This window comes from Lissotriton helveticus, chromosome 10 (assembly GCF_964261635.1).
Source record: "Lissotriton helveticus chromosome 10, aLisHel1.1, whole genome shotgun sequence".
In the NCBI taxonomy this organism is placed as follows: Eukaryota; Metazoa; Chordata; class Amphibia; order Caudata; family Salamandridae; genus Lissotriton; species Lissotriton helveticus.
The window spans coordinates 131,891,488-131,915,739 of record NC_136071.1 but is presented as its reverse complement, the minus strand read 5'-3'; the positions used below and the strand labels follow the sequence as shown (position 1 = coordinate 131,915,739).

Below are 24,252 nucleotides of genomic sequence, written 5' to 3'. Positions count from 1 at the left end.
CTTGTGTCTCACCCTGACAAGGATTGTGCTTGCTGCTTGACTTGACTAGGGCTCACACCCCAGTCAACCAACAACTCAATTTCTAACAGCCGGACATTCTTATTGTACTTTATTTACCAGCACTCTTCAACTAAGTAGGCAACCAGATTCTCCTTACACACCGATACGACTGGAAGACTGGTGTACAATGCCAGGCTCTATTTTTCACAGCTAGCATCTGTGCTCTCTCTTCTACTGGTGCCAATAGGTTAGATAGGCACATTTCTCCCCATAACCAACAAGGAAGTCAAAAGTGCTCCTCTCTAACACCTTGTTACTCCTCATCTAGCACCAGGACGTTCAATGATGAATTTCAAACATTTGAAGAACGGCATAGTTACTAGTTATATGTGTAAGAAAATACATTTGTGTTATCACCGGTCTCCAAAACGATCCCTAATTGGATGAAGTAGAGCAACCTCGTAACAAACTGCGAAAAATAAAATTTTCCTTCCATCAGAAGCACTCATTCCCAATCCTGTGCCTTCAACATACTTGTGACAATATTGGGTTAACACCCCAGCCACAGTTAATTTGGTGCAGTACCTTGCAGTCTGCTTTGCAATCCAAACAAAGTAGCTAGACTCCTCTTCAACATAAGCCACCAAGAGTACACCACTCCAGTTGTGAAATATCTTTATTGGATACAAATAGCTTGAAGCATCAATTTTGGGACAATCTTTTTGCTTGCAAAATATACCATAGCAAGGGTTACTCCAACTTCTTCTCAAGAATCATCAAATACCACCAGAGAAGGAAGGAACAATTACTTACTCTTAACTCTAGGTCTCGATTACTGGAACATTCAGAAACTCATAAAACTTTGATAGCTCTACCAACGTGCAGGATCCCAGAATATTTTAAGAGAAAATCACCTAACATGTTGAATCAAAGGCATATTACTCTTTAAATGATGGCAATTAAGTATATGATTACAAAACAAAGAGGCAGCAATCTGCACCTTTGCCTAATGTTTAGCTCTAAAATAGAAAAGGGAAGGAAAGTGTACAGATAAGAACTACAGCCTTTGAGAGAGAAAAACCTACACAGTTCCTTTCCTGCTCAAGCCTGATTCTGCAACTGAAGAGGGCACTGCTTTAAGAGCGGAGTGGCATGTCATGCTTGAATAAGGCATTAGAATCTTAAATGCCTCCCTAAGTCCAACCCTACTACCCCGGGCAGGCATGCAGATTGTTAATGAATGGAGTGAAAACTCTTGAGGGAGAACTAGGATTACTAGTAACTTTTTTTTCACTTTTAAATGATATTCATTAATAGTGTCCATCCCATCTTGCAGTAAACTCCAATGCAAGAGAGCAGAGAGGTGGAGGATATGTCATTAGGCCGATGCACATCTCCATGTCCCAGTTCCAAAATCTCTTTCACTTGAATACATATGAAGACTTGACAGAAGTCTTGTAGGCTTCTTTTAAATATTTAAAAAGGCTTCTGTCAGGTTTACTAGACTGTACTGAAGCTATTCAAGGGCTAGCAGTCCAAAATCAGATACTCAGTTGTGGTGCAGAATTCTGTCCTTTACCTTGGGTAGTAAATAGTGTCTACATAGTAATCTTCTGTTTCTTTATGTCAATAGATGAAGCGGTTCTGTAAACCACCATTTGCAAGGCCACCCTGAGGCAAGCTACATCTTTCTCATCTTGAACTCTTTCAGCTCTAACTTCCAGCTTAATGATCACATTTGCGTTTGGGTGAGATATGTGAAAAAGTGTAAAGTAATGTTTTTTCAAGCTCATCAAAAGAGCATTACACCCTTTGGTGGCTGTATAGTGGTACCTAAATGCAAAATCTTGACATTTTGCTTTCTTGTTGCAATTACTATAAGTTCTATCTGAGGTTCTCTCCACTGATGAAAGACTCAACTAAGAATGTCAGAGCAGAATGGACCATTTGCGATTTTGTGATGATTCTGCTTAGAATGTAATTTTGCCAATTCTGTAGTCCTGGCAGGTGGTAAGCTATGAGGTACTACATCTTGGTGATGAGCTACCGCCAGGTATCTTACTGTGCACTCAAGAGAGTGCCTGACCTCATGCTTTTCAGTTTGTTCACACAGTACAGTGGTGCTTTGCTCTTTGTTGGCATCAGGACAGAGTTGTCCGTTTCTACCGACCAAAAATAACTATGCTAGCCATTAGCCAAAGCATGTACATGTAATAAACAGCCTCCTTTTAAACCATACCATCAAGATCTGGAAGTTCCCAAAATATATATTGAATTGTTAGTGAATATAACGCCCCTCCAAGGAAAGATAGTAAAGCAGTCACCAGGAGGGTCAATTGTTTTTCTGGTTTTTTAAGTCCTGATTTTCCCCGCCCTATTATGCGGAGTTTCAGATTCAAAACTATGAAGACACAAGAGGCCATCAAGCCAAGAAGCAATAAAATCAGACATTTTTAATCAGGCTTCATGAATGACACTTCTTCCGAATGGAGAATCAGTGCCCTTTTGAAGGATACACCTGAATGATACACCATTGTTGGTTTTCCTGGTTTGCATGTTAAACTTCTGCCATTGAATATGAATAGTGATGATGCATCAGCCAAAAATGTTTCATAGCTTTGACCCAAACAATTGGTTATATGCTTGGCCTCGAGGAACTATTCTTCCATATAAAGGTAGATGAAAATGTATTTTCCTTATGGAGGGATGCCACTGCGGACAGGTACTTGCAAGAGAGTAGTAGAGCCATGTGTGAGGCTGAAAGGAAGGATTTTTGTTCACCATAGGTTTTAGAAGTTGCTTGTGGCTCTGTGCATCAGGGATGTTGAAATACAAACCATGCAGCTCTAGGACACACAGTCACATCTTACTGTTGAAGCTATGATAAAATCAGATCCAGTACAGGCATTCTCAATTATCTTTTCTTTACCCACATATATGCTGTTCCTAGGTCTGAGATGAGGCTATAAACATCTGAAAACCCTTGTTTTCACCCCAGGAAGTATCCTAAAATAAATGTTTTTATTCTTCGGATACTTTCATACAAACTCAATTGCCTGCAGATACTGTAACAAATGACCTCTCCGTAGCCGTGAATCTCTAAATGGTATTCCCTGGACCTTGTGGGAGTCTGCTTGAAGGAATTTTTTCAGTTTTCCAAATTTGATTGTTTTCTTATTAAGTCACTGAGTGCAAGACATACAAATACATTGACAATTACACCCCCAAAAATGAATAAATATTACATTGTCATACCAACGTAAGTCCCAATTCACAAATAAGCAAATACTTATGGAAAAATATGAAAATGAACATTAAAGTTTAGAAGTGTAGAAGCCTACTCTACAAGGGGAAGACTGACACACACACACAATGCCAAATATAAAACATATAGAATTGAATTAAGTACTTTTATCTGGCTTCACTTTCACAGTTGTAAAGAAATTGGATCTGCGCATGTGATCCACCTGGAGTTTTTTTGCTTTTTAATCAGCTGTTTCTTGTCCTTTTTACTGTGAGTGGTGACTCACTCACGGTAAACATACAGAGTATGTTTTGGGTTCCCGTCAGTGTCTGCCTTTTAAGATAGGCCGTTGTGATGCAGGCACTTGGATGGTTACACGTGAACATGTGTGCACCAGTGTGAGGGCAGCACGTGTGAGACTACCGTTGTGCGCACCCGGGTAACTGCGGATATGCGCTTGGCGTAGAGGGGACTCTGAAAGGTTAGATTCTGATCTGGGTTGGCTTTATGACACTCATAGGGAAAGTCTGTGTGGTTTACGGTCTTGTCTCTGCTGACAGTTTATTATACACACCGGTGAAAATCTGCCATAGAACGCAGCGAGGCTTCCCTTTGGTCTACAAAGTGAATCAACATATCAAAATAGAGAGAAATGTGCGGCAAGAACAAATTTTCGAGTTCATGGAAGGTAATTGTACATCTTACGATTCATCTTTCAAAGGGCTCGGGGTCGACACGAGAAGCCTTTTAAATTAAGAATCCTGGGAGGGGGTGTTCGTGGGGCAACTCACCAGAGCACAGAAGTCTCACGAATCCCATCCCCTGGGCTGGACTGTATATACTGGGGACCGGGAGCCCATCCCTGTGCCCCCCACCACCACCATAGGAAAACCAGAGGAGTGCCGTCGTGCGAATGCCCCCTCCCTCATCCCCACTTGTCTAGCAAGTACAAGGGCCCGAGAAACCATCACCGGGCCACCGTGGCAAGTGGCAACTGGGGGAGTACTATTGTGCCCCCCCCCCCCCCCCCCAGTGGAGAAGGAGGGGCCCTGGGCCCCATCTCTGAGTTCTGAAACAAGTTGGAGTAGAAGGAGTGCCTGTCCCTCACTCTCCGTGACCGTGTCGTAGGGGAGTAAAGCTACCAACACATTGTTAGTTCCTGCCCACCGCAGAGGAGAAGAGCTCCCGCAGCGGCGAAAGAAATGCTGCTTGAAAGTTGCAGCAGGGGGTGGGCCCTCCATCTGCCCCCAACGAATGGAGAAGAATGCACTGGCCCTAGATTAAGAGGGTCAAAGAAATTAGGACCACCCTAGGCATTACTTGTAATTTTCAAGTACTTCCAATATGGAGCTTTACAGCAAGCAGTGTAGCATCCTCTAAGGACTGGTTATGTGGCTGCAGGTTATGTGGCCTACAGTTGTTTAAAAAGGACAGACCCATGGTTCATGTTTGTCCAAGGCCTTATTTAAAAGTATTATTGACAATGCTCTTTTAAAGGTGTTGTTATTACAGTAATGTTTATTCCTAAAAGGCTGCAATGCTTTGTTAATTACAATGTGTGCGCATGGTTGCAATGCTTTATAATTTATAATGATCACAGATGGATTATGTTTACTGAAGTCAGTGATGAAATGAGCAATTCTGACATGTGATTTTGGTGTTAACATTGACCTGATATAAAGTGAAAACCCCATATGGGTATTTGCTGTACTGTACATGGAGGGGGGATACTGTGATGTTTGGGGTCATGACTCTTTAGGGGTCAAATGTAATGTTGCCATAGGTATTTCCACTAGAATGCACAGACAACGGGAGGGAGGGCAGCCGGGGGCGAGGGGAGAAGGCACAGACAACGGGAGGGCAGGGGTGAGAAGGCACGGACAACGGGAGGGTAGGGGGGAGAAGGCACGGACAACGGGGAGGGCGGGCGGGGGAGAAGGAACAACGGGGAGGGGGGGGGTATGAGAAAAAAGGCACCAAAGCACCTGGTGCCTGCAGTAGTAGAACCTCATTAAAGAAAATAGCGCTCACAGTCTAAATAACACGTGCCATGTAACAACTGAAGTAAGGAGGCCAGTCGCCATGGGAGGTGACAAATGAAAAGGTGGTGGTACTAAGGAGGGACTAACCAGCCTATCAACGAATCAGAAGCCAGCATTTAGAACAGACAATGACAAGCCAATAGCAAATATGGGCTGAGAGTGGCAGAGCTTCTATTCACCTGCTCCTCTACAATAAGACTAGTAGAGCAGAGTGTGCACATTGGCTCTAGGCTCAACCTAAAAAAAGGGAATTAGCAAGACCGTCGGAATCCCTAAATACTGTATACATTATTCTGTAAGCCTCATTGATTTTACCACAATTCAGACCTATTTCGGCGTCATCCCATTTATTTTGCCTTCTAGAAAAAGGATCTGCATTGTCTAGCCGTTAGAGGAGTGCCGCGCACAGAGACCCTGTTCTTCTTTCCGATCCTATCCACCCTTGATTTATTCATACTAGATTCTGATTTAACCAATTAGCTATAAATATTTAAAACAGACTCCTCCTTACACTAAAACAAAGTCGGTTTGTGTGAATTCAATTTACCGTTTAAAGGTGATGATTTAAACCTCTTAACATAGCCAGCCACTCCTCAAAATATACAATGGTCTTGGTTCTTTTTTGGCATACTTACAGGTAATTGCAGACACCCCTCCACAACAGTGGGTAATAGAGTAGGTGCTTCAGAGCAGCAAAGGCCTTCCCTATGGGCCATCGCTCCCCTTTGATAGGAAGATGTGACCTACAGGGAAGCCCTTTAATGAATTTGTATTACTTTTGCAGAGAAGATTGGTGCTAACAAAGCTGAAGATCACACAATTAGTTATAGCATTGTTCCAATCTGCTGCAGTGAGCTTTGCTCAATCCCTCTTACTTTTCGAGGCCTGCAGCTCTTAAGGGTTCAGATTTTGCATCTTGTCAACATGTGCATCAAACAGTGGTTTACCAGCAAAAGCCAAGATTCATTATTTTCTGCAGCACATTACTTTCAAGGTCTATAAGAATGTGGAGTCATGACATGTACTGGAAGTAAATGTTGTGGTAACAAATATAAACCAGCAGGTCTGCAATGTCTTCTTAGCACTAATGGTTTGTATCAAAATTCGCGTATTTCTGTTCACCAGTTCCAAAACATAACCCGATCATGTGGAGCTTCACTGAAAACTTCTAGACCGTCTCAAGAGTACCATATTTAATTAACAGGAGAACTCTCTGCCTTAATGGCTGTAGATTTTGTACCAATCACTAACCTGCCTTCAGTATCCATTGTGTAGCTTTCCTTCTTTGGAAGGGCTAACATCATTGACTGAAGGTATCCAAGATGGTTACTTTTTTATGAGATGCAGGAGAATATGACCTCAATCTGGATTTTGACACATTATCTCTTTTGAGAGCCCATGATATTATTGGAGCATAAGGAACAAAGGTATACTCACCAGGAGTATTGTCATGAGGCATTTGATCAGGATTCTCCCTTGGTATTTCTCTCGGAGGAGGCATAATACTGAATCCTTTCATAAGAATATCCATTTTGAATTACCCTTTTCATGGGTTCTTCACCAAATGGTTTTAAAGAAGTCCTGTTCCCCAACAACATTCTGCTGGGAGGCATTCGGTATAACTGCCTCTTCTGTTTGAGATCCTGAAAGGAAACAAACGACCAACTCGACATGGAAATGCTTCCCACCACATGCCTTCTTGATGGTAAGCCCCTTGAGGTAGAAGGTCTTGACCTCGAGTGGGATGACTTCTTTTCTTCAACGCTGAACATCTTGATAGAGCTTTGTGACATCAATCTGAGTGGAAATGTGGGACTGTTGTTCCCTATTATTAGTTCTCCTGTTATGCTTTTAAAATTGTTTTAAAGAGTGGTTACTAAAGATTCACTGAGGTCTTCTGGTGGTTGAAAAGTACCAGCTGGATGACCCGATGAGTGTCAGATCCTATTTGTGGGCCACAGAGATGAAATGTAGCAGTGAGCCTCAACCGTGGTGGTTGAGGTCATATGGCACTGGAGCCCTCGGAAAACATTCTGTTATGGCTCTGCAAATTGGGAGATTACACCCCTTTCACACTTGACTTTCAGGATAGTGGGGGCAAGCAGGAAATGGATTCTCAGTGAAGTAGTGTGGGGACAAGAGCTCAGAACTCATCCGTCCACAAACAGACAAAACCATACTGTCCAGCCCAGTGCTTATTTTTTTTTTTTTTAATAAAAGTACTTTAATCTCACAGCAAAATCTTCAGTAAGGAGCTACCACCCTCTTCAAGTACTTTCTCCCTACTTTAGATGACTACTAATGGCTATAGTCCCTGGTAGACTATATACGCACAGGAAGTAATTAGCCATAGCTGCAGATTAATTTAAGTTACCCTACTGATCAGATGTGATGTCAGTTCATCCCTTCCGTTCACTTGGGGGGAAATCATTAAGTCCATGAGTCAGATTCCTCTGCGCATTGTAGTCTCTCCGTCCGGTCTCAGGCTTAGCCTACTTCCACATGCTAGAACACATTGCAGTCCTAGGTTTACAGGGGGTGCGGGAAGAGTACCGGCTCTCGCAAAAGTAGCTTCACGTCTGTTGGGCCACAAGGGTGGGTTTTGGTTTTAACAGGGACCACTGGACGGAGTCAGTGTGGCAGGACTGCGCAGAAGCACTCATCTTTGACAGCTGTAGGCTTCTGGCTGGGTGCCGACAAGTGCTCAGATATGGCAATTGTGATTTCTAGGACGAGTCATCTGCGATGGTGTATCGTTAGCAGTTGCAGCTTCCGGGTCGATCAGGGCTTCTGCTTCAGTAGTACTGTGGCTCCTCATCCTGCCAGCAGTGGCAGCACAGTAATGCTTGTTCTCTCTGAGACTTGGTGCAATTTATAGAAGGAACTGTGCAGAAAATCTGGGATGATCCTTACAGCAAAGGCCACTCTCGACTCTCGGTGGCCTGCTTTTTTTGTAGGCTTTCCTCCCACCGGGAACATGCTGTTCTTCTCCTGGGCAGTCTCTTCTTCTGCAGGGTTAGGCAATTGCTTTCCCTTTCTCATCAGGGCGAGAGGCTTCCAGACACTGGGCAGCCATCAGCTCCTCCAGCAGAAAGTGCAGACTTTAGGTAATGTCCCGATCACCTGTTGAAAACTGCCTATAAGGGTGACACCATCCTTGGTCGCACTACGGTTCTTTCAGTACTCTGCTGAGCACTCCTATCCCTGAACAAGAAGAACCAGGAACTGGAACCACAGCTTAAGACTTCAGAACTGGTTCGGGTTGGTTCTCCATTTCTCTTTCGAATGTCATATTAAGGCTGTTCCTCAGAGATGGCTCTGTGTATGATTATGGTTCACAAGGCAGGTTCCAATGTGGCTGGCTCCAAGCAAGGGCATACAAAACAAGGACACAATGTAGTGTGAGGTCTCTGCACCTGTCTGTCATTACCCATCTTGAAGCAACAATCAGGCAAAGACTAAAGGAAAGGTAGTCTTCACTGTTACCAACCACCAAATGACAATGCAAATGCCAATGCCTTTTGTTAACAAGGTCTGCGTAGAGTTTCAAAGGGAAGCGCCGCCTCCATCCTCCGTCCCCTCAGTGTCCTCCCTCCGGCAACAGAATCCAGGGAAAACACTTCCAAAGCCGGTAAGCTGCCCTTATCTTCCATCTTGTGCCATGCTCAACTAGGGGCATCCCAAATTGATTTCACGGGAACTGGTACTTAGGCACATACCACACTGAGAGTCCTAAAACTTTACATATGATACACATTCACCACACACCCAAGCACTCGATCTGCACTTTGGGTGTAGGTGAAAGGTTCTGGGGAGATACATAATAGCAGAACTTTAAACGAGAGGGGCAGAAGACTGCACTCTCTCCGACAGAGAAAAAGTTCTTGCCACAGCACAGATTATTAAACAAGGTACTCTGCCACTACCGTTTTATGTTATTCATCGGATGCATGGACATTAGTTCTATTCCCACTGTGAGAGCATGCTTGGTGTGCCCCTCCAGGTCACAAAACAGGTTCCGAACCTCGCATTACCAGAGACAGGCAAAGGGCTCACCATACACACCAGATCAGTGTGGCGCCAAGGCCAGACAAAAAAATGTCAGGACACCAGTTTCACATGCAATTGGGCACTCAGGGCAGGAGTACACAACTGTTTATCAAGCAGGAGACATCCCTATCCCAACAATGCGTTTTTGGAATGTTTCTTACCAATTAGGGAAATAATCTTATGGTCTGTCGGTGAGCACTGTATAGTTCCTGACACACCTGAACCATGTGGGTGTGAGCAAAGCACAAGAAACACAGATCATAAAGGTCTTTTTTGCACTTCTTTCTCCCATTTGAAGGGCAGTTTACACACAGTAAAGGCATGAAGGGAATTTGGTGAAATGGTTGGTAAAGTTCAGTTAGACCGGTCAGCCTTAGGGTGGGCTTCCACCAATCTTTTAGCCTCCACATTTTGTAGAATCTTGTTGTTGGCCTTAGGACTTCGAGCACTTTACAATTGTGAACCAGTGCTAAAGTACTTCTTCCCTAAACATGTGTGTTTTGGTGCATAAACAAATAAAAAAGGGCCTGAGGGGGTTTAAAAACCTGCAGGAGACAACTCCCCTTTACCACAACTAGGAAACACAAGATAGGCCCATGGGTCTGCAATTGGTGTATACTCGATTGACATATTCAATGTACTTGTAAGTACAGTGTAAGGGGGAATACCATATACCCAGAGCCTGTAAATTAAGTGCTACTAGTGGACCTATAGCACTGATTGTGCCACTCACAGAAGTAAACTTTCAAACCTGTCTCAGGCCTGCCACTGCATTGCCTGAGTGTGAAGGTTACCCCCACTTCGACTTGGCATTTAAAACTACTTGCTAAGCTTTGAATTCCTGTTCTACTACATATAAGTCACCCCTAAGGTAGGTCCTAGGTAGCCCTATGGGCAGTGTGCTATTTAAGTAAAAGGTAGGCCATGTATTTGTATTTTTTGCATGTCCTGGTAGCCTATTTCCTTTCTCACTACTGTGAGGCTTAATCCTTTCATAAATTAGCATTGGTAATTTCTTAAAATATTTTTAATCTGTAATTCCTGATCAGAGAGATTTAGCTTTTTCATCTTTCATATGTTTGGAATGGTGTTGATAAATCCTACTTACCGGTGAAGTTGGATTTAACATTACTATTTTAGAAAAGCCACTTTTAGAAAGTGGACATTTATCTGCATTTACTACTCTGTGTGCCAGACAGCCTGTCCCCAATACACGTCTACAGTGGGTGACAACTGCACTTAGTGCATTCCCTCTAGACAGTCATAGCACAGGAAGGATAGGTGTATCTAAGTACCGATCTACATACATCTGTTTTCTGATAGCCTTACCTGGGCAGGATGGAAGAGAGGGGCTAATACTTCACTTGATTAGGTAGTGTCTTGTCCCCACAGAAAGTGCGTATTTACCCCCCCATAGACAGCCTGGCAGAGAGGACTGGGCTGAAAGGGGAACCTGTGCACACCAGAGAGCTGCTTTGAAATCACCCCCAGCCACATCAAAAGCACTTTTGGGTAGAATTATTGGGTCTCTGACCCCATAAAATCAGACACTACTGGACTTGTAACTGAAGCTCTGCCGCTTAAAGGACTCAATTGGACTGCTGATCTGGAAGGCCTGCTTTTCTGATTGTTGCCCTGCTGCCTGCTGCTCTCTGATTCTGTTGAAGGAGGGCTGGACTCTGCCTTCACTCCAAGTGATTTCCAAGTGTTTGTGGGCGTGCCTCTTGTTGCTTGAGGCTCAGGGAAATCAGAGTCTCTACCCCTTCCTCTGTGCCTGGCTCACTGGATGTGGCCCAGATACTTGCAACATGGATTTGAACACATCTCCTGTCTGTGTGTAACAGAACCGGAGCATCGACCCAGTTGCTAGAGTAAAAATTAGGGCATTACATCAGAACCTGCACTTTGCCTCCAGAGACTAACGCATCGGACTGCATATCATCACCAATGCAGCTTGGGGAGATCCACGCATCCTTGACTGCGTGGTAGAATCCAGTGCATCACTTTATACTTTTCGAGTCTGGCACCCGTTTTCAGAACGGACGCCTGGTGCATGGAGAGGATTGATGCATCTCGTTGCTTGCGACCAGGAAAGGTACTTTCTTCACCAGGCCCGGATTGGGTCCTGTAGCCGGCCTGCGCTTCCACAAGGTTAGCCCGAACTTTGACTTTCCCCTGATACAGCGCAACCTAAAGTAACCTCTTTAGCAATACTTGCTTCTAAGCTATGAACTGCATTTATTCTTTTAAAATTCAATATCTCAAATTCTGTACATTGGATTTTTGTTGTTTTAGTCTTGTTTTTTCAGAATATAATCTATTTTGCTAAACCTGTCTGGAGTCTTATTGTGGTGTGTTCATAGTGTTACTGTGTGTGTGTGTGTGTGTGTGTGTGTGTGTGTGTTGCACAAATACTTTACACATTGCCTATTTAGTTAATGTTATGTTATATGTTATAAAAGGTTTTCTAACGCACTCAAATACTCTGGAGTGTCCTGGCGCGATCTAATGCAGAGAGGCAGAAGGGATGAAGAAGAAAGTTAGAGTGCTATGGTGAAAAGATGTATTTTTAGTGCTTTTTTTGAAGAAAAGAATATCCTGAGTGGCACGAAGTTGCAAAGGAAGTGCATTCCAAGCCCTAGCTGTTTTTACAGAAATGGATTGTCCACCTAACCGAGCGCACCGGAATCGTGGGAGGATCATCCGGTACTGGTTGGCCGACCTAAGCCGGCGGTTGGGAACATACATGGAGAAGCGCTTTCTCAGGTAGTGAGGACCTTAATCATGAGTAGCTCTGGAAGATAGAACCAGAGATTTAACCAAATCCGTTGGGCCACTGGCAGCCAGTGTAGACTACGCAGATATTGCCGTACGCTAGACCTCCTCGAGATGTTAAAAAGAATTCTAGCCACAGCGTTCTGAATAATCTGAAGACGCCTGATCAGGTAGGCTGGGATACTAATGAACAAAGCGTTCGCGTAGTCTAACCGAGAAAGAATGAGGGTACGAGACACTGTTTCTTTGGCCTCCCTCGGAACCAAGGGGAAGAATCTGCGTAAGGCTTTGAGAGTGCCAAAGCAAACGGCTGTTAATTTTTTAATGTGGTCCTCAAATTTAAGATTTTCACTAAACCACACTCCCAAGTTTTTTGACGGATTTCCCATTGAGTTGGGGCAGGGAGCATCCGGTGGCCACAATAGTTCTCTAAAATTAGTAGGAAAATCACCATAGAGGAGAACTTCAGACTTTTCCTCATTGCACTTCAGTTGGGCAAGTGCAAGTCACGGAAAACCGATGAGAGGCAGAGCTGGACAGAGGAGGTATCCAGTTTAGCCAGACTGCTCTGTGCCAAGCTACCAGAGGGTGAGCACAGGTAAACATTTAGTGTGCATCTTACTTACCCGGACTAGGATTGTGGCTTCTGCTTAGACATGGTGCAGATCTTTGCCAACCAAGAACCCAATTTCTAACAAGTTCACTCACAAAAATATTGCTACAACAGAAAGAGTACACAAAGTCAAATGGTGTGAACATTGTCATATTAGACAAGTTAAAAAAAAAGGCAGTGCCCGGGTTTCAGGGATTCAAACTGCACATAGCATAAAAATGAACTACAGTGATTTCGGGACATAGGTCCAGCCATTTAATGCCACAGTAAAGTTTGACTGTAAGGTTGTACTGTCTACCTAAACACTACTTTCCATGTTTAGGTATTAAAAAAGCATCAGGAACTTTAATGGCTGCCACCTCTACCACGACAGTTTAATGTTTTAATTGCCTGTCAGAAGTATGACCCAGCCTGCACTGTAAAACAAATAGAATGTGGTGGGATACAGTGTGGGATATTCCATTTTCAGACACTAGAGGGACCCACTACACTGTAAAACAAAGCTCAATTTGAAATGCATAATGCCACTTCAAGCACGTATTGCATTTCTTGTGTGTTTTTTTTTGCAAAACAAGGACCAATATAGTTAAAATAGCGATGATCTTTTTTACTTTTGTTGGATACAGTGAAATGTAACCATTGTTTAAGAAAGAACACAAAGAAGAATAAAACTGGGAGCAATTTGAAATGAAACCCAGAAGGGGAGAGACTGAGCTTGTAAAAACACGAGCACTTGTGTAGAGTTCTCAAACACAAAGAATAAAGTAGCTCCGAAAATGGGAACAGCGAATGGACACAAGTACTTGGTCCATGTACTGGGCAAGGGCTAAACAGAAGAAGAGACATGACGCATGCATGCCATGGACAAAGGATATGAGGCAGACGATGGAGCGAGCAATTTAAGCCTATGGGAAGGCTGGAGCCCACAAATTAAACACAACGCGTCTCGTCAAGACAGCACATGCGCTGTTTAGCGAAGACCTAAAAAGCAGAGTTTGTATTCTATTATAAAGCATATATAGCCACTGAAGAGGAGTAAAATGGTTGTTAAAGGCCTTGACCCCGGGGTAAAAACGCTTCAAGGCTATTATACCATTCCACTCACTGTGGGTAGAAAGTTCTAAATTAAAAGGAGAGAAACTAAAAGAGAAACATTGAAATGCTGGATCAGACCTGCACCAGTCATTATTGGTTGTGAACCACTTCATTTTCTTCCATTGAGCTCTCAAAATCCCACTGTTTTTATAAAGCAATAATAAACCTCTCCATAAAATTATGTCCACAGCATGACATTGATTGTAATGCAAGTAATCGTGAAAAATATGAGCACCTATTACGTCAGTCTCTTCTTCAAGATCAGCAGCTAGAAACTCCTTCTCAACCTGCTTCACTTCCTCCACAGACTGACAAGCAGCATATTTATCCAGCAGATGTTTATTCAGTTCCAGGAAAACTTTTCCCCATTTAAATTTCCTTAAAAGTATGACAGCCAAATCTGTAAAACCTGAAATGAAGAATAAGAAAACAGATTAGGGAGTTTCTTCTGAAAGACATTTAGTATAATGTTTTACTGTGCTTTACAACATGGTGCTCTATAGGTAAGTTAAAAACTGCTGGCTATTCAGTAGATGTGTAAAGTATAACTAGCGGTACAAAAGGGGGTGGTGATGGACGGAGCATCTGAATCAATCAAACACTCACACCCAGTCAAAAGATCTGGGTTTAATCCATCACCGTTCTTTAGCCCACTCTGCCACCCCAGTTCTGACATGGCCATATGCAAATCAGTCTGACCCTGTGCCTCATGGGAACAGTCCAGCCCAAACTGCCAAGCCATGTCTTCCCTGGACCGGAAACAAGCTTCCGAGGACCGGTTTCTGGCCCAGGTCCCAGGATGCTTGTTTCCGGTCTTGTATGCTTGTATCGCTTTGTTTGCCCTAAGTGTGGCAGGGTATGCTCAGACGAGAGTCCCTTGCTCACTTGGCCACTGGATTCAAGATAGCCTGGCTGATGAGGATTATGAATCCGAAACCGGTCCAAGGATGCTTGTTTCCGGTCCAGGTAAGACATGGCTTGGCAGTTCGGGCTGGACTGTTCCCATGAGGCACAGGGTGAGACTGATTTGCATATGGCCATGTCTGAACTGGGGTGGCTGAGTGGGCTAAAGAATGGTGATGGATTAAACCCAGATCTGTTGACTGGGGGTGAGTGTTTGATTTGCTCAAACGCTCCGTCCATCATCCCCTTTTGTATCGCGTTAAAGTATAACTAGGTCTGAGGGATGTTCAGGAATGAAAAATACAATTTGAAATGAGTTCTGTCTCTGACACTGAAGCACATGGAAGCAAGAGCAGAAGATTAATTAAATTAATTGAGAAGAGATTGGTTACAAGTCTAGATGACAGAAGAGGAGTGCTCGTCAATGGACAGGAACTTGGAAAGTCTTGTGCAGGCACCATCAGTACTTGCCTGCAACAAAAACTATGCGACAGGCTAATTTCTTCATGGAGAAGACACAACCCATCTACAGGAGCAATACATAGGCCAGGACATGTCAGACCTCCAGCTCCCAACTTGCCTAAAGTATCAGTGGACACTGGAGAGGAGATTCCCCACCACTGCAGAGAGCGAGGCGTTTTCTCTTTTGTCATCTTTACCTCTGGGTCTCCTTGCAATATCTGCTTTTGATGTCCTAAAGGATCATTCTCAAACTTTTGTGCCACACTTACTTCCATGCTATACACTTCCTTTCCTTCTAGGGTACCACAGCACTGCTGGATGGTGGAGCTAATTAAGCCCCTTATGAAGCTGAGTCTGGATGAGTGTTAAGTGCAAGTCATAACAAATCTCCTGGTTATTAACAGTTATTACTATTATTTAGAAATATCTGGCACGTTGGCTCTCTAACTGTTACAAACCATAAATATCTTGGAGTTCTCACAGAGGACCCTCTGTCCAGTGAGGAGGACCTAAATTACACATGTAACTGTTTTAAACTACATCAGGCTGTGCCTCGGTGCATGCCACTCAGCGGATCACCTTTTGTTAGATCCTCCCAGTGGATTTGATGCAGCGGATAATTTCATCCTGATCGACCACCTTGTTGTGCTAGGCCTGCAAGCATGTGCTCTGTTTTGGTTTTGATTCCTCCCTTGTCCGATCCAGTCTCTGGCCCTTTTCCCATATCGCTGAAATCAGATGCCCGGATCTGGTTTATCCTGCATCTCCTTCAAGATCTGCTGAGGGACACTATTCACTGCTATTACGTGGGCTCAGCATTAATGCACACGACACTCAGCTCATCCTGAACTTTAATCAGTTTCCATATATACTTTAACACAGTTTAGAGTCCTGTTTACTCTATGCTTGATGAGTAATAAACAGCTGAATCTCAAAGTGTTAATCCTGGGCTTGGACAGATTGTGGGGCAACAGAACATGGCCAAGCAAGATGAAATCCACACTTTACAGTCGTCTCCCAGGTCAAGAATCTTGCCTTTCATTTTGACAAACACTTATCTGTGGGGAACATGTGAACTGAGGTCACCGCCTGCTTCCAATAAATATAACTGCTCAGAAAGAGCATACCCTTCATGGTTTTACCTATTACCCCCATCATTTGCATGCCCCACAGGTGGGACTTAATCAAAAATTTAATAAGGCAACATATGCTACCGAAGGGCTCCATCCAGCTGATCCAGAGGCTGCGGCGTTTTTAGAATATGGTGGTTGAGGTAGTCCAAGACATCCACAAAATTTGACGATGTTGCCAATGCCTTTCTTCTGCTTCACTCGCTTCCAACAGCACCGGAGAAATAATTTAAGCAATAATCAAGGCGCTTTGTCTTTTTAAGGCTCTTTTGGATCAGGCTCTGTTCATTAGGTTTCTGTTTTATGCTTGAAGGCATTCTCGGTGTTTACTTTCCGGCCTTTCTGCTGCCCTTCAGTTGGGAGTCAATCATGGAAGATTCTGCAAGTCTCACTTATTCTGTTAGATATTGCCTTTTACTTTTAGAGAGGCCACATCTGTTCTAGTCACAATATGCTCTTCAGCAAATCTTGTGATTACGAGGACTTCACTCACTCTCTGCGGAGCACAGAATGGCTGCATCACTTCACGACACTTTGCGACAATACAACTGCATTAAAAGTGACGTTACACTGCACATAAAATCTTTTGATCTCAATCTTAGCAGCGAAGTTGGAGCAATGACCGGTTGTTTGTTATAAGAGATTTGAAAACCCTCACAGTTCTTAGGTTCTAAATCTTTTCAGTGTTTCACAACAAAAGACTTAATCTGCTCTGTTCGGTTGAGGCTGCCACCAAGACCAGTCTTATTCCCATTTCTGCACCAAAAAAAAAATGCAGGCACCAGGATATGTCATTAACAAAAGTGATGGGGCTGGGGGTAGAATGTAGCTCACAGTAATTGATAGCAGCTTATAATAATTTACGAAGTCCACCAATCAACTTGTTGATTGGCTCAATGTGACACTCAAAATGTTAACAGTATGCCCAAACATCGGTCCAGTGACCAACTGAGCTATATGACTTAAGCTGCACCTCTCTGATGAGGACCAACAAGGCAGAGACTAGTCCGGGCACTGAAGGGAGCCAGTGACCCATATGGGCGAGTTAAATCGCTGAAACATGCCAGCAGAAAGAATGATGCATGAAACATTATCTTTCAGGAAAAAAACTTTTTTTTTTCTTTTTTTAACAAGTACCCTGTTTTATCCAGATACAAGAAGTTAATAATGAACTCATAACAATGGTTGAGTCCATCTGTGTGGTATTATCTTACCCGGATGAGGAGGAGGCACCCATCATGAAGCATGCAACTATAAAATTGTGGGTGGAATGTCTTCTGCTAATATCTTTGGTATCTGAGAGGTTCAAGGAGTCTAACACCATGTGGAATATCCATAAGTAAACCCATGCTCCATTTGCAGTGGATGAGACTAGCCAGGGGTTGCCGGTGTGGTCCTTCAGGGGGAGGAGGCAGATTGGGATGGACTGTTTTTACTGGAGCAAGAGCAAGGCTGATTTGCATATGATGCAGTGGCACAGTGATCAAAAATGATGGACTGGGACACACCCACAATAATTTCCAATGGGCGAGAAAAACTAGACATTCAACCAATTGCTTCTTGTTTCACTGAGAAGATTTCATTAGACACTCATTAGGAGTAAGGTGACAGCAAGAAGTGAGCCTTTGCAACACTGGGAAACGGAGTGTCATACTATAAAGCACATCATTACATTTAAGTATGCAGCTAGTCAACAGAAGCATGATTCCCATATAATCTGCCCCCCATGATGTTTTTAAATGACACATGTAGTGGCATTTAATAGCTTCTAGGTACAGTAAACATATTTCTAGGCTGTGGGGTTTTAGGTTTAAACCTATAATAACAGATAAAACCCCACTGAACGAGAAATAGCCCTCACCAGTGAAAACATATAAACACTGAAAAAACACCTGCACAACCACAAACTAAAGGAAAAAGAGTTAAAGAGTCATTTTTTTTCTTCCTGAAGGGGCCAATACAATGTAACTTTGTTATACAAGCTAGCAGTAAAAAAGACTGGGCTAACATTATTCGGCTTGAGATTAGATGTTTAGGGATGCCACTAAAATATTGTTTCTTCTTCCTTTTGCTTTTTTCAGTTTTGTGGTCTTTGGTCTAAAGATGCAGGGTTTAGAAGCAAGTTTTAGGTCTCGTTTAATTATTTTATAAACTGTAGAGCATCAGGAAATATCAAAAGCATATTTGATATTTTGGCTGTGTTTGATTCTTTCACTGATGGCTGGTTTCATAAGAATCTTTCCTAATATGTGTCATCACATTTACCCACAGAGAATAGGTAAAACCCCTTAATACATCAGCCCACAGTTTCTAGTGGGTCAGTATTGATAGTAGGTGAAATGCCAACACCTCAGGCTTTAAACATTCAACGCAAGGTATAGTGACAAGTATATTTATATAGAGCGCTATCACCAAGCATCTGGGATAGTGGTGAAAACATGACACTAGATGTTTGGTAAACATGGAGCGCAGTGTCACTTGAAATGCTCTGCAAAAAAGGTTCTTTCCAAGATCAACAACGATTTGAGTGATATTGTTTGTATTTGCAGTGATTCAGCTACATATATAACAAAGTTGTGTGCTGACCTGTCAAAATTGATACCCGAGCTGAAGTGATTCCCTGTAGGAGATCCTTGCCATTTGATAGATGGTGTGCTGAAAGCATCTTTACAATCTTCAGAGTTAATGAGGGATGCTGTTTACTTTTTAGTCCATTCTGGTACACTGTTTTCTTATGCACAGGAATTAAAATGCAAATATTTATCATTTCTTGCTTTGTGTGGCATCAAAGAAAGAGTCATACCAACTGTGTCCTTTAGCTGATTGTTCTCAGTCCAAGGGGCTACGAATGCTATATTATCCATGTGGCAAAGTTTACCGAATTTTTGCTGAGTGATAAAGACAAAGGCAAGCAATGTGAGGATCTTTGATCGCATATTGATAGTGATGTGAAAAAGTACACTCTACTGCACTATTAGATTTTTACAGGAAAACATAACTGCTGTAGTGGACATAATAAGAAAACTAGAGTCTGAAAAAAACCTTGTCTGCCAAGTGTTCAGCATAATTGGTGTAGATGTGAAACATCTCCTTGAGCGTTGGCTTGGTGACACCTTTAGTGACTTTGGCACTGCAACATGTTCCATGTTAGAGTGCTTGCCACTTGGTAAGCAAAGCAATGTTGAAGAGCAATTCAGAAACGTTTATTTTACAATGTATGAGAAATGGCTTGCAATGATGCATAGAAATGCCCCTTCCCCACCAATGGCATTTGAAGTCAATGAAATTGCACTGTGGTACTCTGTACAAGTTCTAGATCCCTTCAGTAAAGGGGAATTTCCTCCGTAGTTTCTAAAGTGCTGCTTCATTTTTTACCGCAGATGAAGAAGCAGAGCGAGGACGAGATAGAGCCAGTTTAGCCGCCATGTTTTGAATCCTCTGCAACTTTAGGATCAAGATCTTAGGGGCTCCCAGAAGTAGTGCGTTACAGTAGTCTAACCTACTGAGAATAGAACTACGAACTACCTCTGCTCTGGCTCCCCGGGGAAGTAGTGGCAGGATCTTACGTAGGGCACGAAGCAGGCCCATACAGGTCGCTGCAGTCCTATTTACAGAGGCATCAAGCTGTAAGTTAGGGTCAAACAGAACTCCCAGGTTACGAGCCGATTCTGCGGCCTCCACCGAGCCCGGAATGGAAGTTGGCCAAAAGTCATCAGGTAGCGCGCGGGGGAGTCGGTCTAGGGAGCAGTGGAGTACCTCCGTTTTTGACCCATTAAATTGGAGTGAGTTAGCTCGCAGCCACTCTGCTGTAGCCGACATACAGCGGTGAAAGGTGTCCCTCGAAACTATCTCAGTACCCTCAAATTAAAAAATCAATTGAGTGTCATCGGCATAATTGATGACTGATATGCCAAATGACTTTATCAGATCTACCAGGGGTCGGAGATATAAGTTAAAAAGGATCGGACTAACCGCCGATCCTTGGGGGACACCTTGGTTCACCTGTCGTGTGGCTGATCGAAAAGGTGGTAACGCCACAGCATGCTGTCTTTTGCAGAGATAAGATGTTAACCAACTTAAAGCCAGACCAGTTATGCCCACGCTCCGAAGGCGACCCAATAGAGCCTCATGGTCCACCGTGTCGAACGCGGCCGACATGTCAAGCAGCACTAAAAATGCTGACTTTCCCCTGTCGACACGCGTTCGTAAATCGTCCAACACGGTAACCAATGCGGTCTCGGTGCCATGGGCCGGTCTGAAGCCAAATTGGGCTGCATCCAGACAGGAGTTTGTTTCCAGGAAGTTGGACAAGGCTCTCGTGACCCACTTCTCGATGATTTTTATCGCAAATGGTAGGAGCGAAATGGGCCTATAGTTGGCCGAGCATAGAGGGTCCAGAGTAGCCTTTTTTAGCAGTGGTGTTACTATTGCCAACTTCCAACTGTCTGGGACTGATGCTGTGGTCAGCGACTGGCAGCAGATGGAATAGAGCGGGGGAAACAACTCATCTTGGAAAGCCTTCCAGATCTTATGTGGCATCTTTTTATTGGGTCAAGCGGTGAACCTGAGGAAACGCAATTTGCCAAGACGCAGAATTCCTCCAACGAGGGAATAGGAAAACAGGACAGCTGGGAGGACTCTTCCTTGTTGTCGTGCTATTCGGATTCCGAATAGCAGGGGAATTCCGAAGGGGGAGATAAAGACGGTGCAGACTGTCCGGATACCATGAGTCCGTTCAGAATGGTCCTAATTTTCTCCTCGAACGCGAGGGCCAGAGAATCACATAGTTCCTGAGAAGCCGGGATGGCTGGTACTGTACAGGACGGTTTAGATAGATTATTAACCAGCTTAAACAGGGTCTGCGATTTATTAGGAGCCTTCGCCAAGGTGTCTTCTAGGAACGTTGCTTTTGCACTCCTTAGCTGGACCTTATATTCCTGCAGGGCCGCTTTATACGCTGCCCTATCCAGCTCCTTATACCCTCTCCTCCAGGTACGCTCCGCCTGTTTACAACGGAGCTTGTACTGTCCAAGATCGTCAGTAAACCAGGCATTGGCTCCTCTACGTCTGTCCCTCACCCTTCGTAAAGGGGCCAGCTCGTCCAATGATGTCAAGATTTGCTGGCAAAGGACTGCATAGCTCTTATCCACACTATCCTCCACCAAAAAAGTCCTAGGCAGTAATGTGGGTCGAGTCGGCTCTCTAAGAAGGCGAGACCATTGTCGGTTGAACTTAGTGCCGCCCGGGTTGCTTGGTTTTAACGGAGCAGGAAAAAAAATAGACATAATAATCAGTGAATGGTCGGTCCAGCACTGATCCACGACCTCTTCCACTACAACCAGCTCCTTCTCGGCAAATACCAGGTCTAGAGTGTGCCCCTTCGCGTGAGTAGGTGACAAGACCAACTGTACAAGTTGAATATTACTACACGCTTGAAAAAGTTCTCTATAGGCCAGATCTTGAGGGCCGGAGGGCCAGAGATTAAAATCACCCAATACCAAAAATTTAGCATGGGAGTTTGAGAGGTCATAGATCAGATCAACCAGTGACTGAAGGGCCGTTGTGGTCAAAGAGGGTGGCATGTAGCATAAAAGACCTGCTATCAGAGTACCGCCCTGGGCCGCAATAGAGAAGCCCATGAGCTCGAACCCCAACACTTCTTTTACCACCAGCTGCGAAAGGGAGATTGAGTCTCTGAAGATGAATCCTACTCCACCCCCCCTACCAGAGACTCGAGGAGTATGTCTTATAAGGTAGCCCATAGCAAATGTTGCAGAACCTGCCATGAGAATCGCAATGTTCAAGTGCACCAGTGTTGGCACGGAAAGCTATGTCAGTGGCCAGAGTTAACAAATTGTGTGCTGGCTGTTTTGGCGTTGCCCGTCTCAAGTGCCAATGTTGAGAGGGCCTTTTCACAGAAGTTTACATGGGAAGGAAAGAGCGAGCGCACAGGATCATAGATTCACTGAACAAGTATTGTATGGTGTACTACAATAAGTTTAATTTGCAAAAATCTATTTGGACCTCATATACACTATAAATACACTGTCTATATACCATGTTCTATCAGTACAGAAAGCAAGCAATAATAAAAGTAAAATGTTGCATAAACACCGGAAAAACACTTTTTGTGGTTTTTTTAGTGGCGCGCAAATGTGTAACCACTGATGACCATTTTCCCCCACTGAGTAAAGAAACCTTTGTGTCCCTTCTTTCCATGGTCAAGTCAGGTTCGCCCTCCGACATTTGTCCTGCACACATTCTAAAACAAATTTATCTGGCCTGCCCCTCTCCCCCTCTCACTTTTCTTAATAACTCCCTTGCCCAAGGTATTGTCCCTCATTTCCACAAATCTGCGACTATCATCCCCATTTTGAAAAAACCCGGTGCAGACCCATCCTCACTAGTTAACTATCGCCCCATTTCTTTGCTCCCGTTCTTAGGCAAATTGCTGGAACGTCACGTCAAAAGTATACTTAGTGGCTTTGTGGAGGAGAATGGTTGTCTGGCTTCCCGCCAGGCCGGCTTCCGGCCCGGCGCACTCCACGGAGTCAGTAGTCCTTTCGGTAATGGATAACCTCAGAGAAGGCATGGACACCAACCAACCCCAGGCCTTGGTTCTTCTTGATTTATCCGCCGCCTTCGACACGGTGGATCATTCCATTCTTCTTTCCCGTGTCGGGCTGCGGGTATCAGGGGAACCGCTCTGGTTTGGTTGGCTTCTTTTCTGAGGGACCGTACCCAGGCCGTCCATCTGGCTAATTACTCGGCATCCTCCGTCAAGGTTCAGTGTGGGGTTCCACAAGCATCCTCTTTGTCCCCTCTGTTGTTTAATTTGTACATTTCACCTCTTATTTTGGCTCTTCAGCAGATGGAGGTCACTATTTACAACTATGTTGATGACCTCCAGCTTATTTTTAATTTAGCATCCTCCCCTGATTCTATTTATAATTTTCACTTTGTTATGCTTTTTATCAGGGATGAACCACAACCATCTGAAACTCAACCCTGACAAGACCGAGTTGGTCTTGACAGGTGGTTCCTCCAGTCCCTGGAATTCTCATTTTTGGCCTTCTTCCTTGGGTTCCCCTCCTATTCCCTCCTTTTCGGTTAAAACCTTAGGGATTAAACTGAATGCTCACCTCACTCTGCACTCTCAGATTAGTTCAGTTGTCTCCTCTTGCTTTCTCACCCTCCGCACTATCCATAAGGTGTCCCGCTTTTTTTCTTTTCTTGCACGCAAACTGATCTTGTCCGCGATGGTGATCTCCCGCTTAGACTACGGCAATGTTCTGTATACTGACGTCCTTGCTTACAATCTTAGGAGACTCCAGCTTGTCCAGAACCAAGCCACCCGACTGGTCTACAATCTGTCCAAGTCGCATCATGTCACTCCATTGCTAAAAGCGCTGCATTGATTGCCTATTCAGGAACGTGCCCTGTTCAAAATGGGCTGCATCACCTTTCTGGCTAAGGTGGGGGCAGCCCCTGGCTTCATCTCTTCCGAGGTCAAGGCCTATCTCCCCAGTAGAGATCTGCGATCGTCTTCGCAATCTCTGCTGGTTATTCCTCAATTTAGGAAGAAGAAGTCAGGTGGCGTTAAATTTTCCACACTAGCGCCCGCTTTTTGGAATTCCCTCCCTTTCCCTCTTAGATCTTCCTCTCACTATCTTGAGTTCCGCAAAGCGCTGAAAACATTCCTTTTCGCTCGAGCCTTTCCACAACAGTAGTCCGTTCCTCTCACTGTCCCATGGTAGTATCCCCAGCGCCAAGAAACCGCGTGGTAGTAGTGCGCTTTATAAATGTTTTAATTTCAATTTCATAACGGTTTTTTAAGATATTCAAATTACTGAAAAAACCCCACCAGAATTTACCAAAAATAGCAACTGAAAACAGGAAAGCCTACATATTTCTCATCAGAGCTGGATGTGAAATTCA

The 24,252-nt window shown here is 43.9% G+C and overlaps 1 protein-coding gene across 4 annotated transcripts in view; it reads right to left on the bottom strand.

Annotated features, from left to right (window-relative positions):
• Nucleotides 1-24,252, bottom strand: part of TSR3 (TSR3 ribosome maturation factor) — a 149,710-nt gene that overhangs the window by 4,709 nt on the left and 120,749 nt on the right. For all 4 annotated transcript variants that reach the window (XM_078664934.1, XM_078664936.1, XM_078664933.1 and 1 more), the window contains one exon: nucleotides 14,055-14,228. In XM_078664934.1, the coding sequence (XP_078521060.1) occupies nucleotides 14,055-14,228 (174 nt within the window). The remainder of the gene's footprint in view (nucleotides 1-14,054; nucleotides 14,229-24,252) is intronic.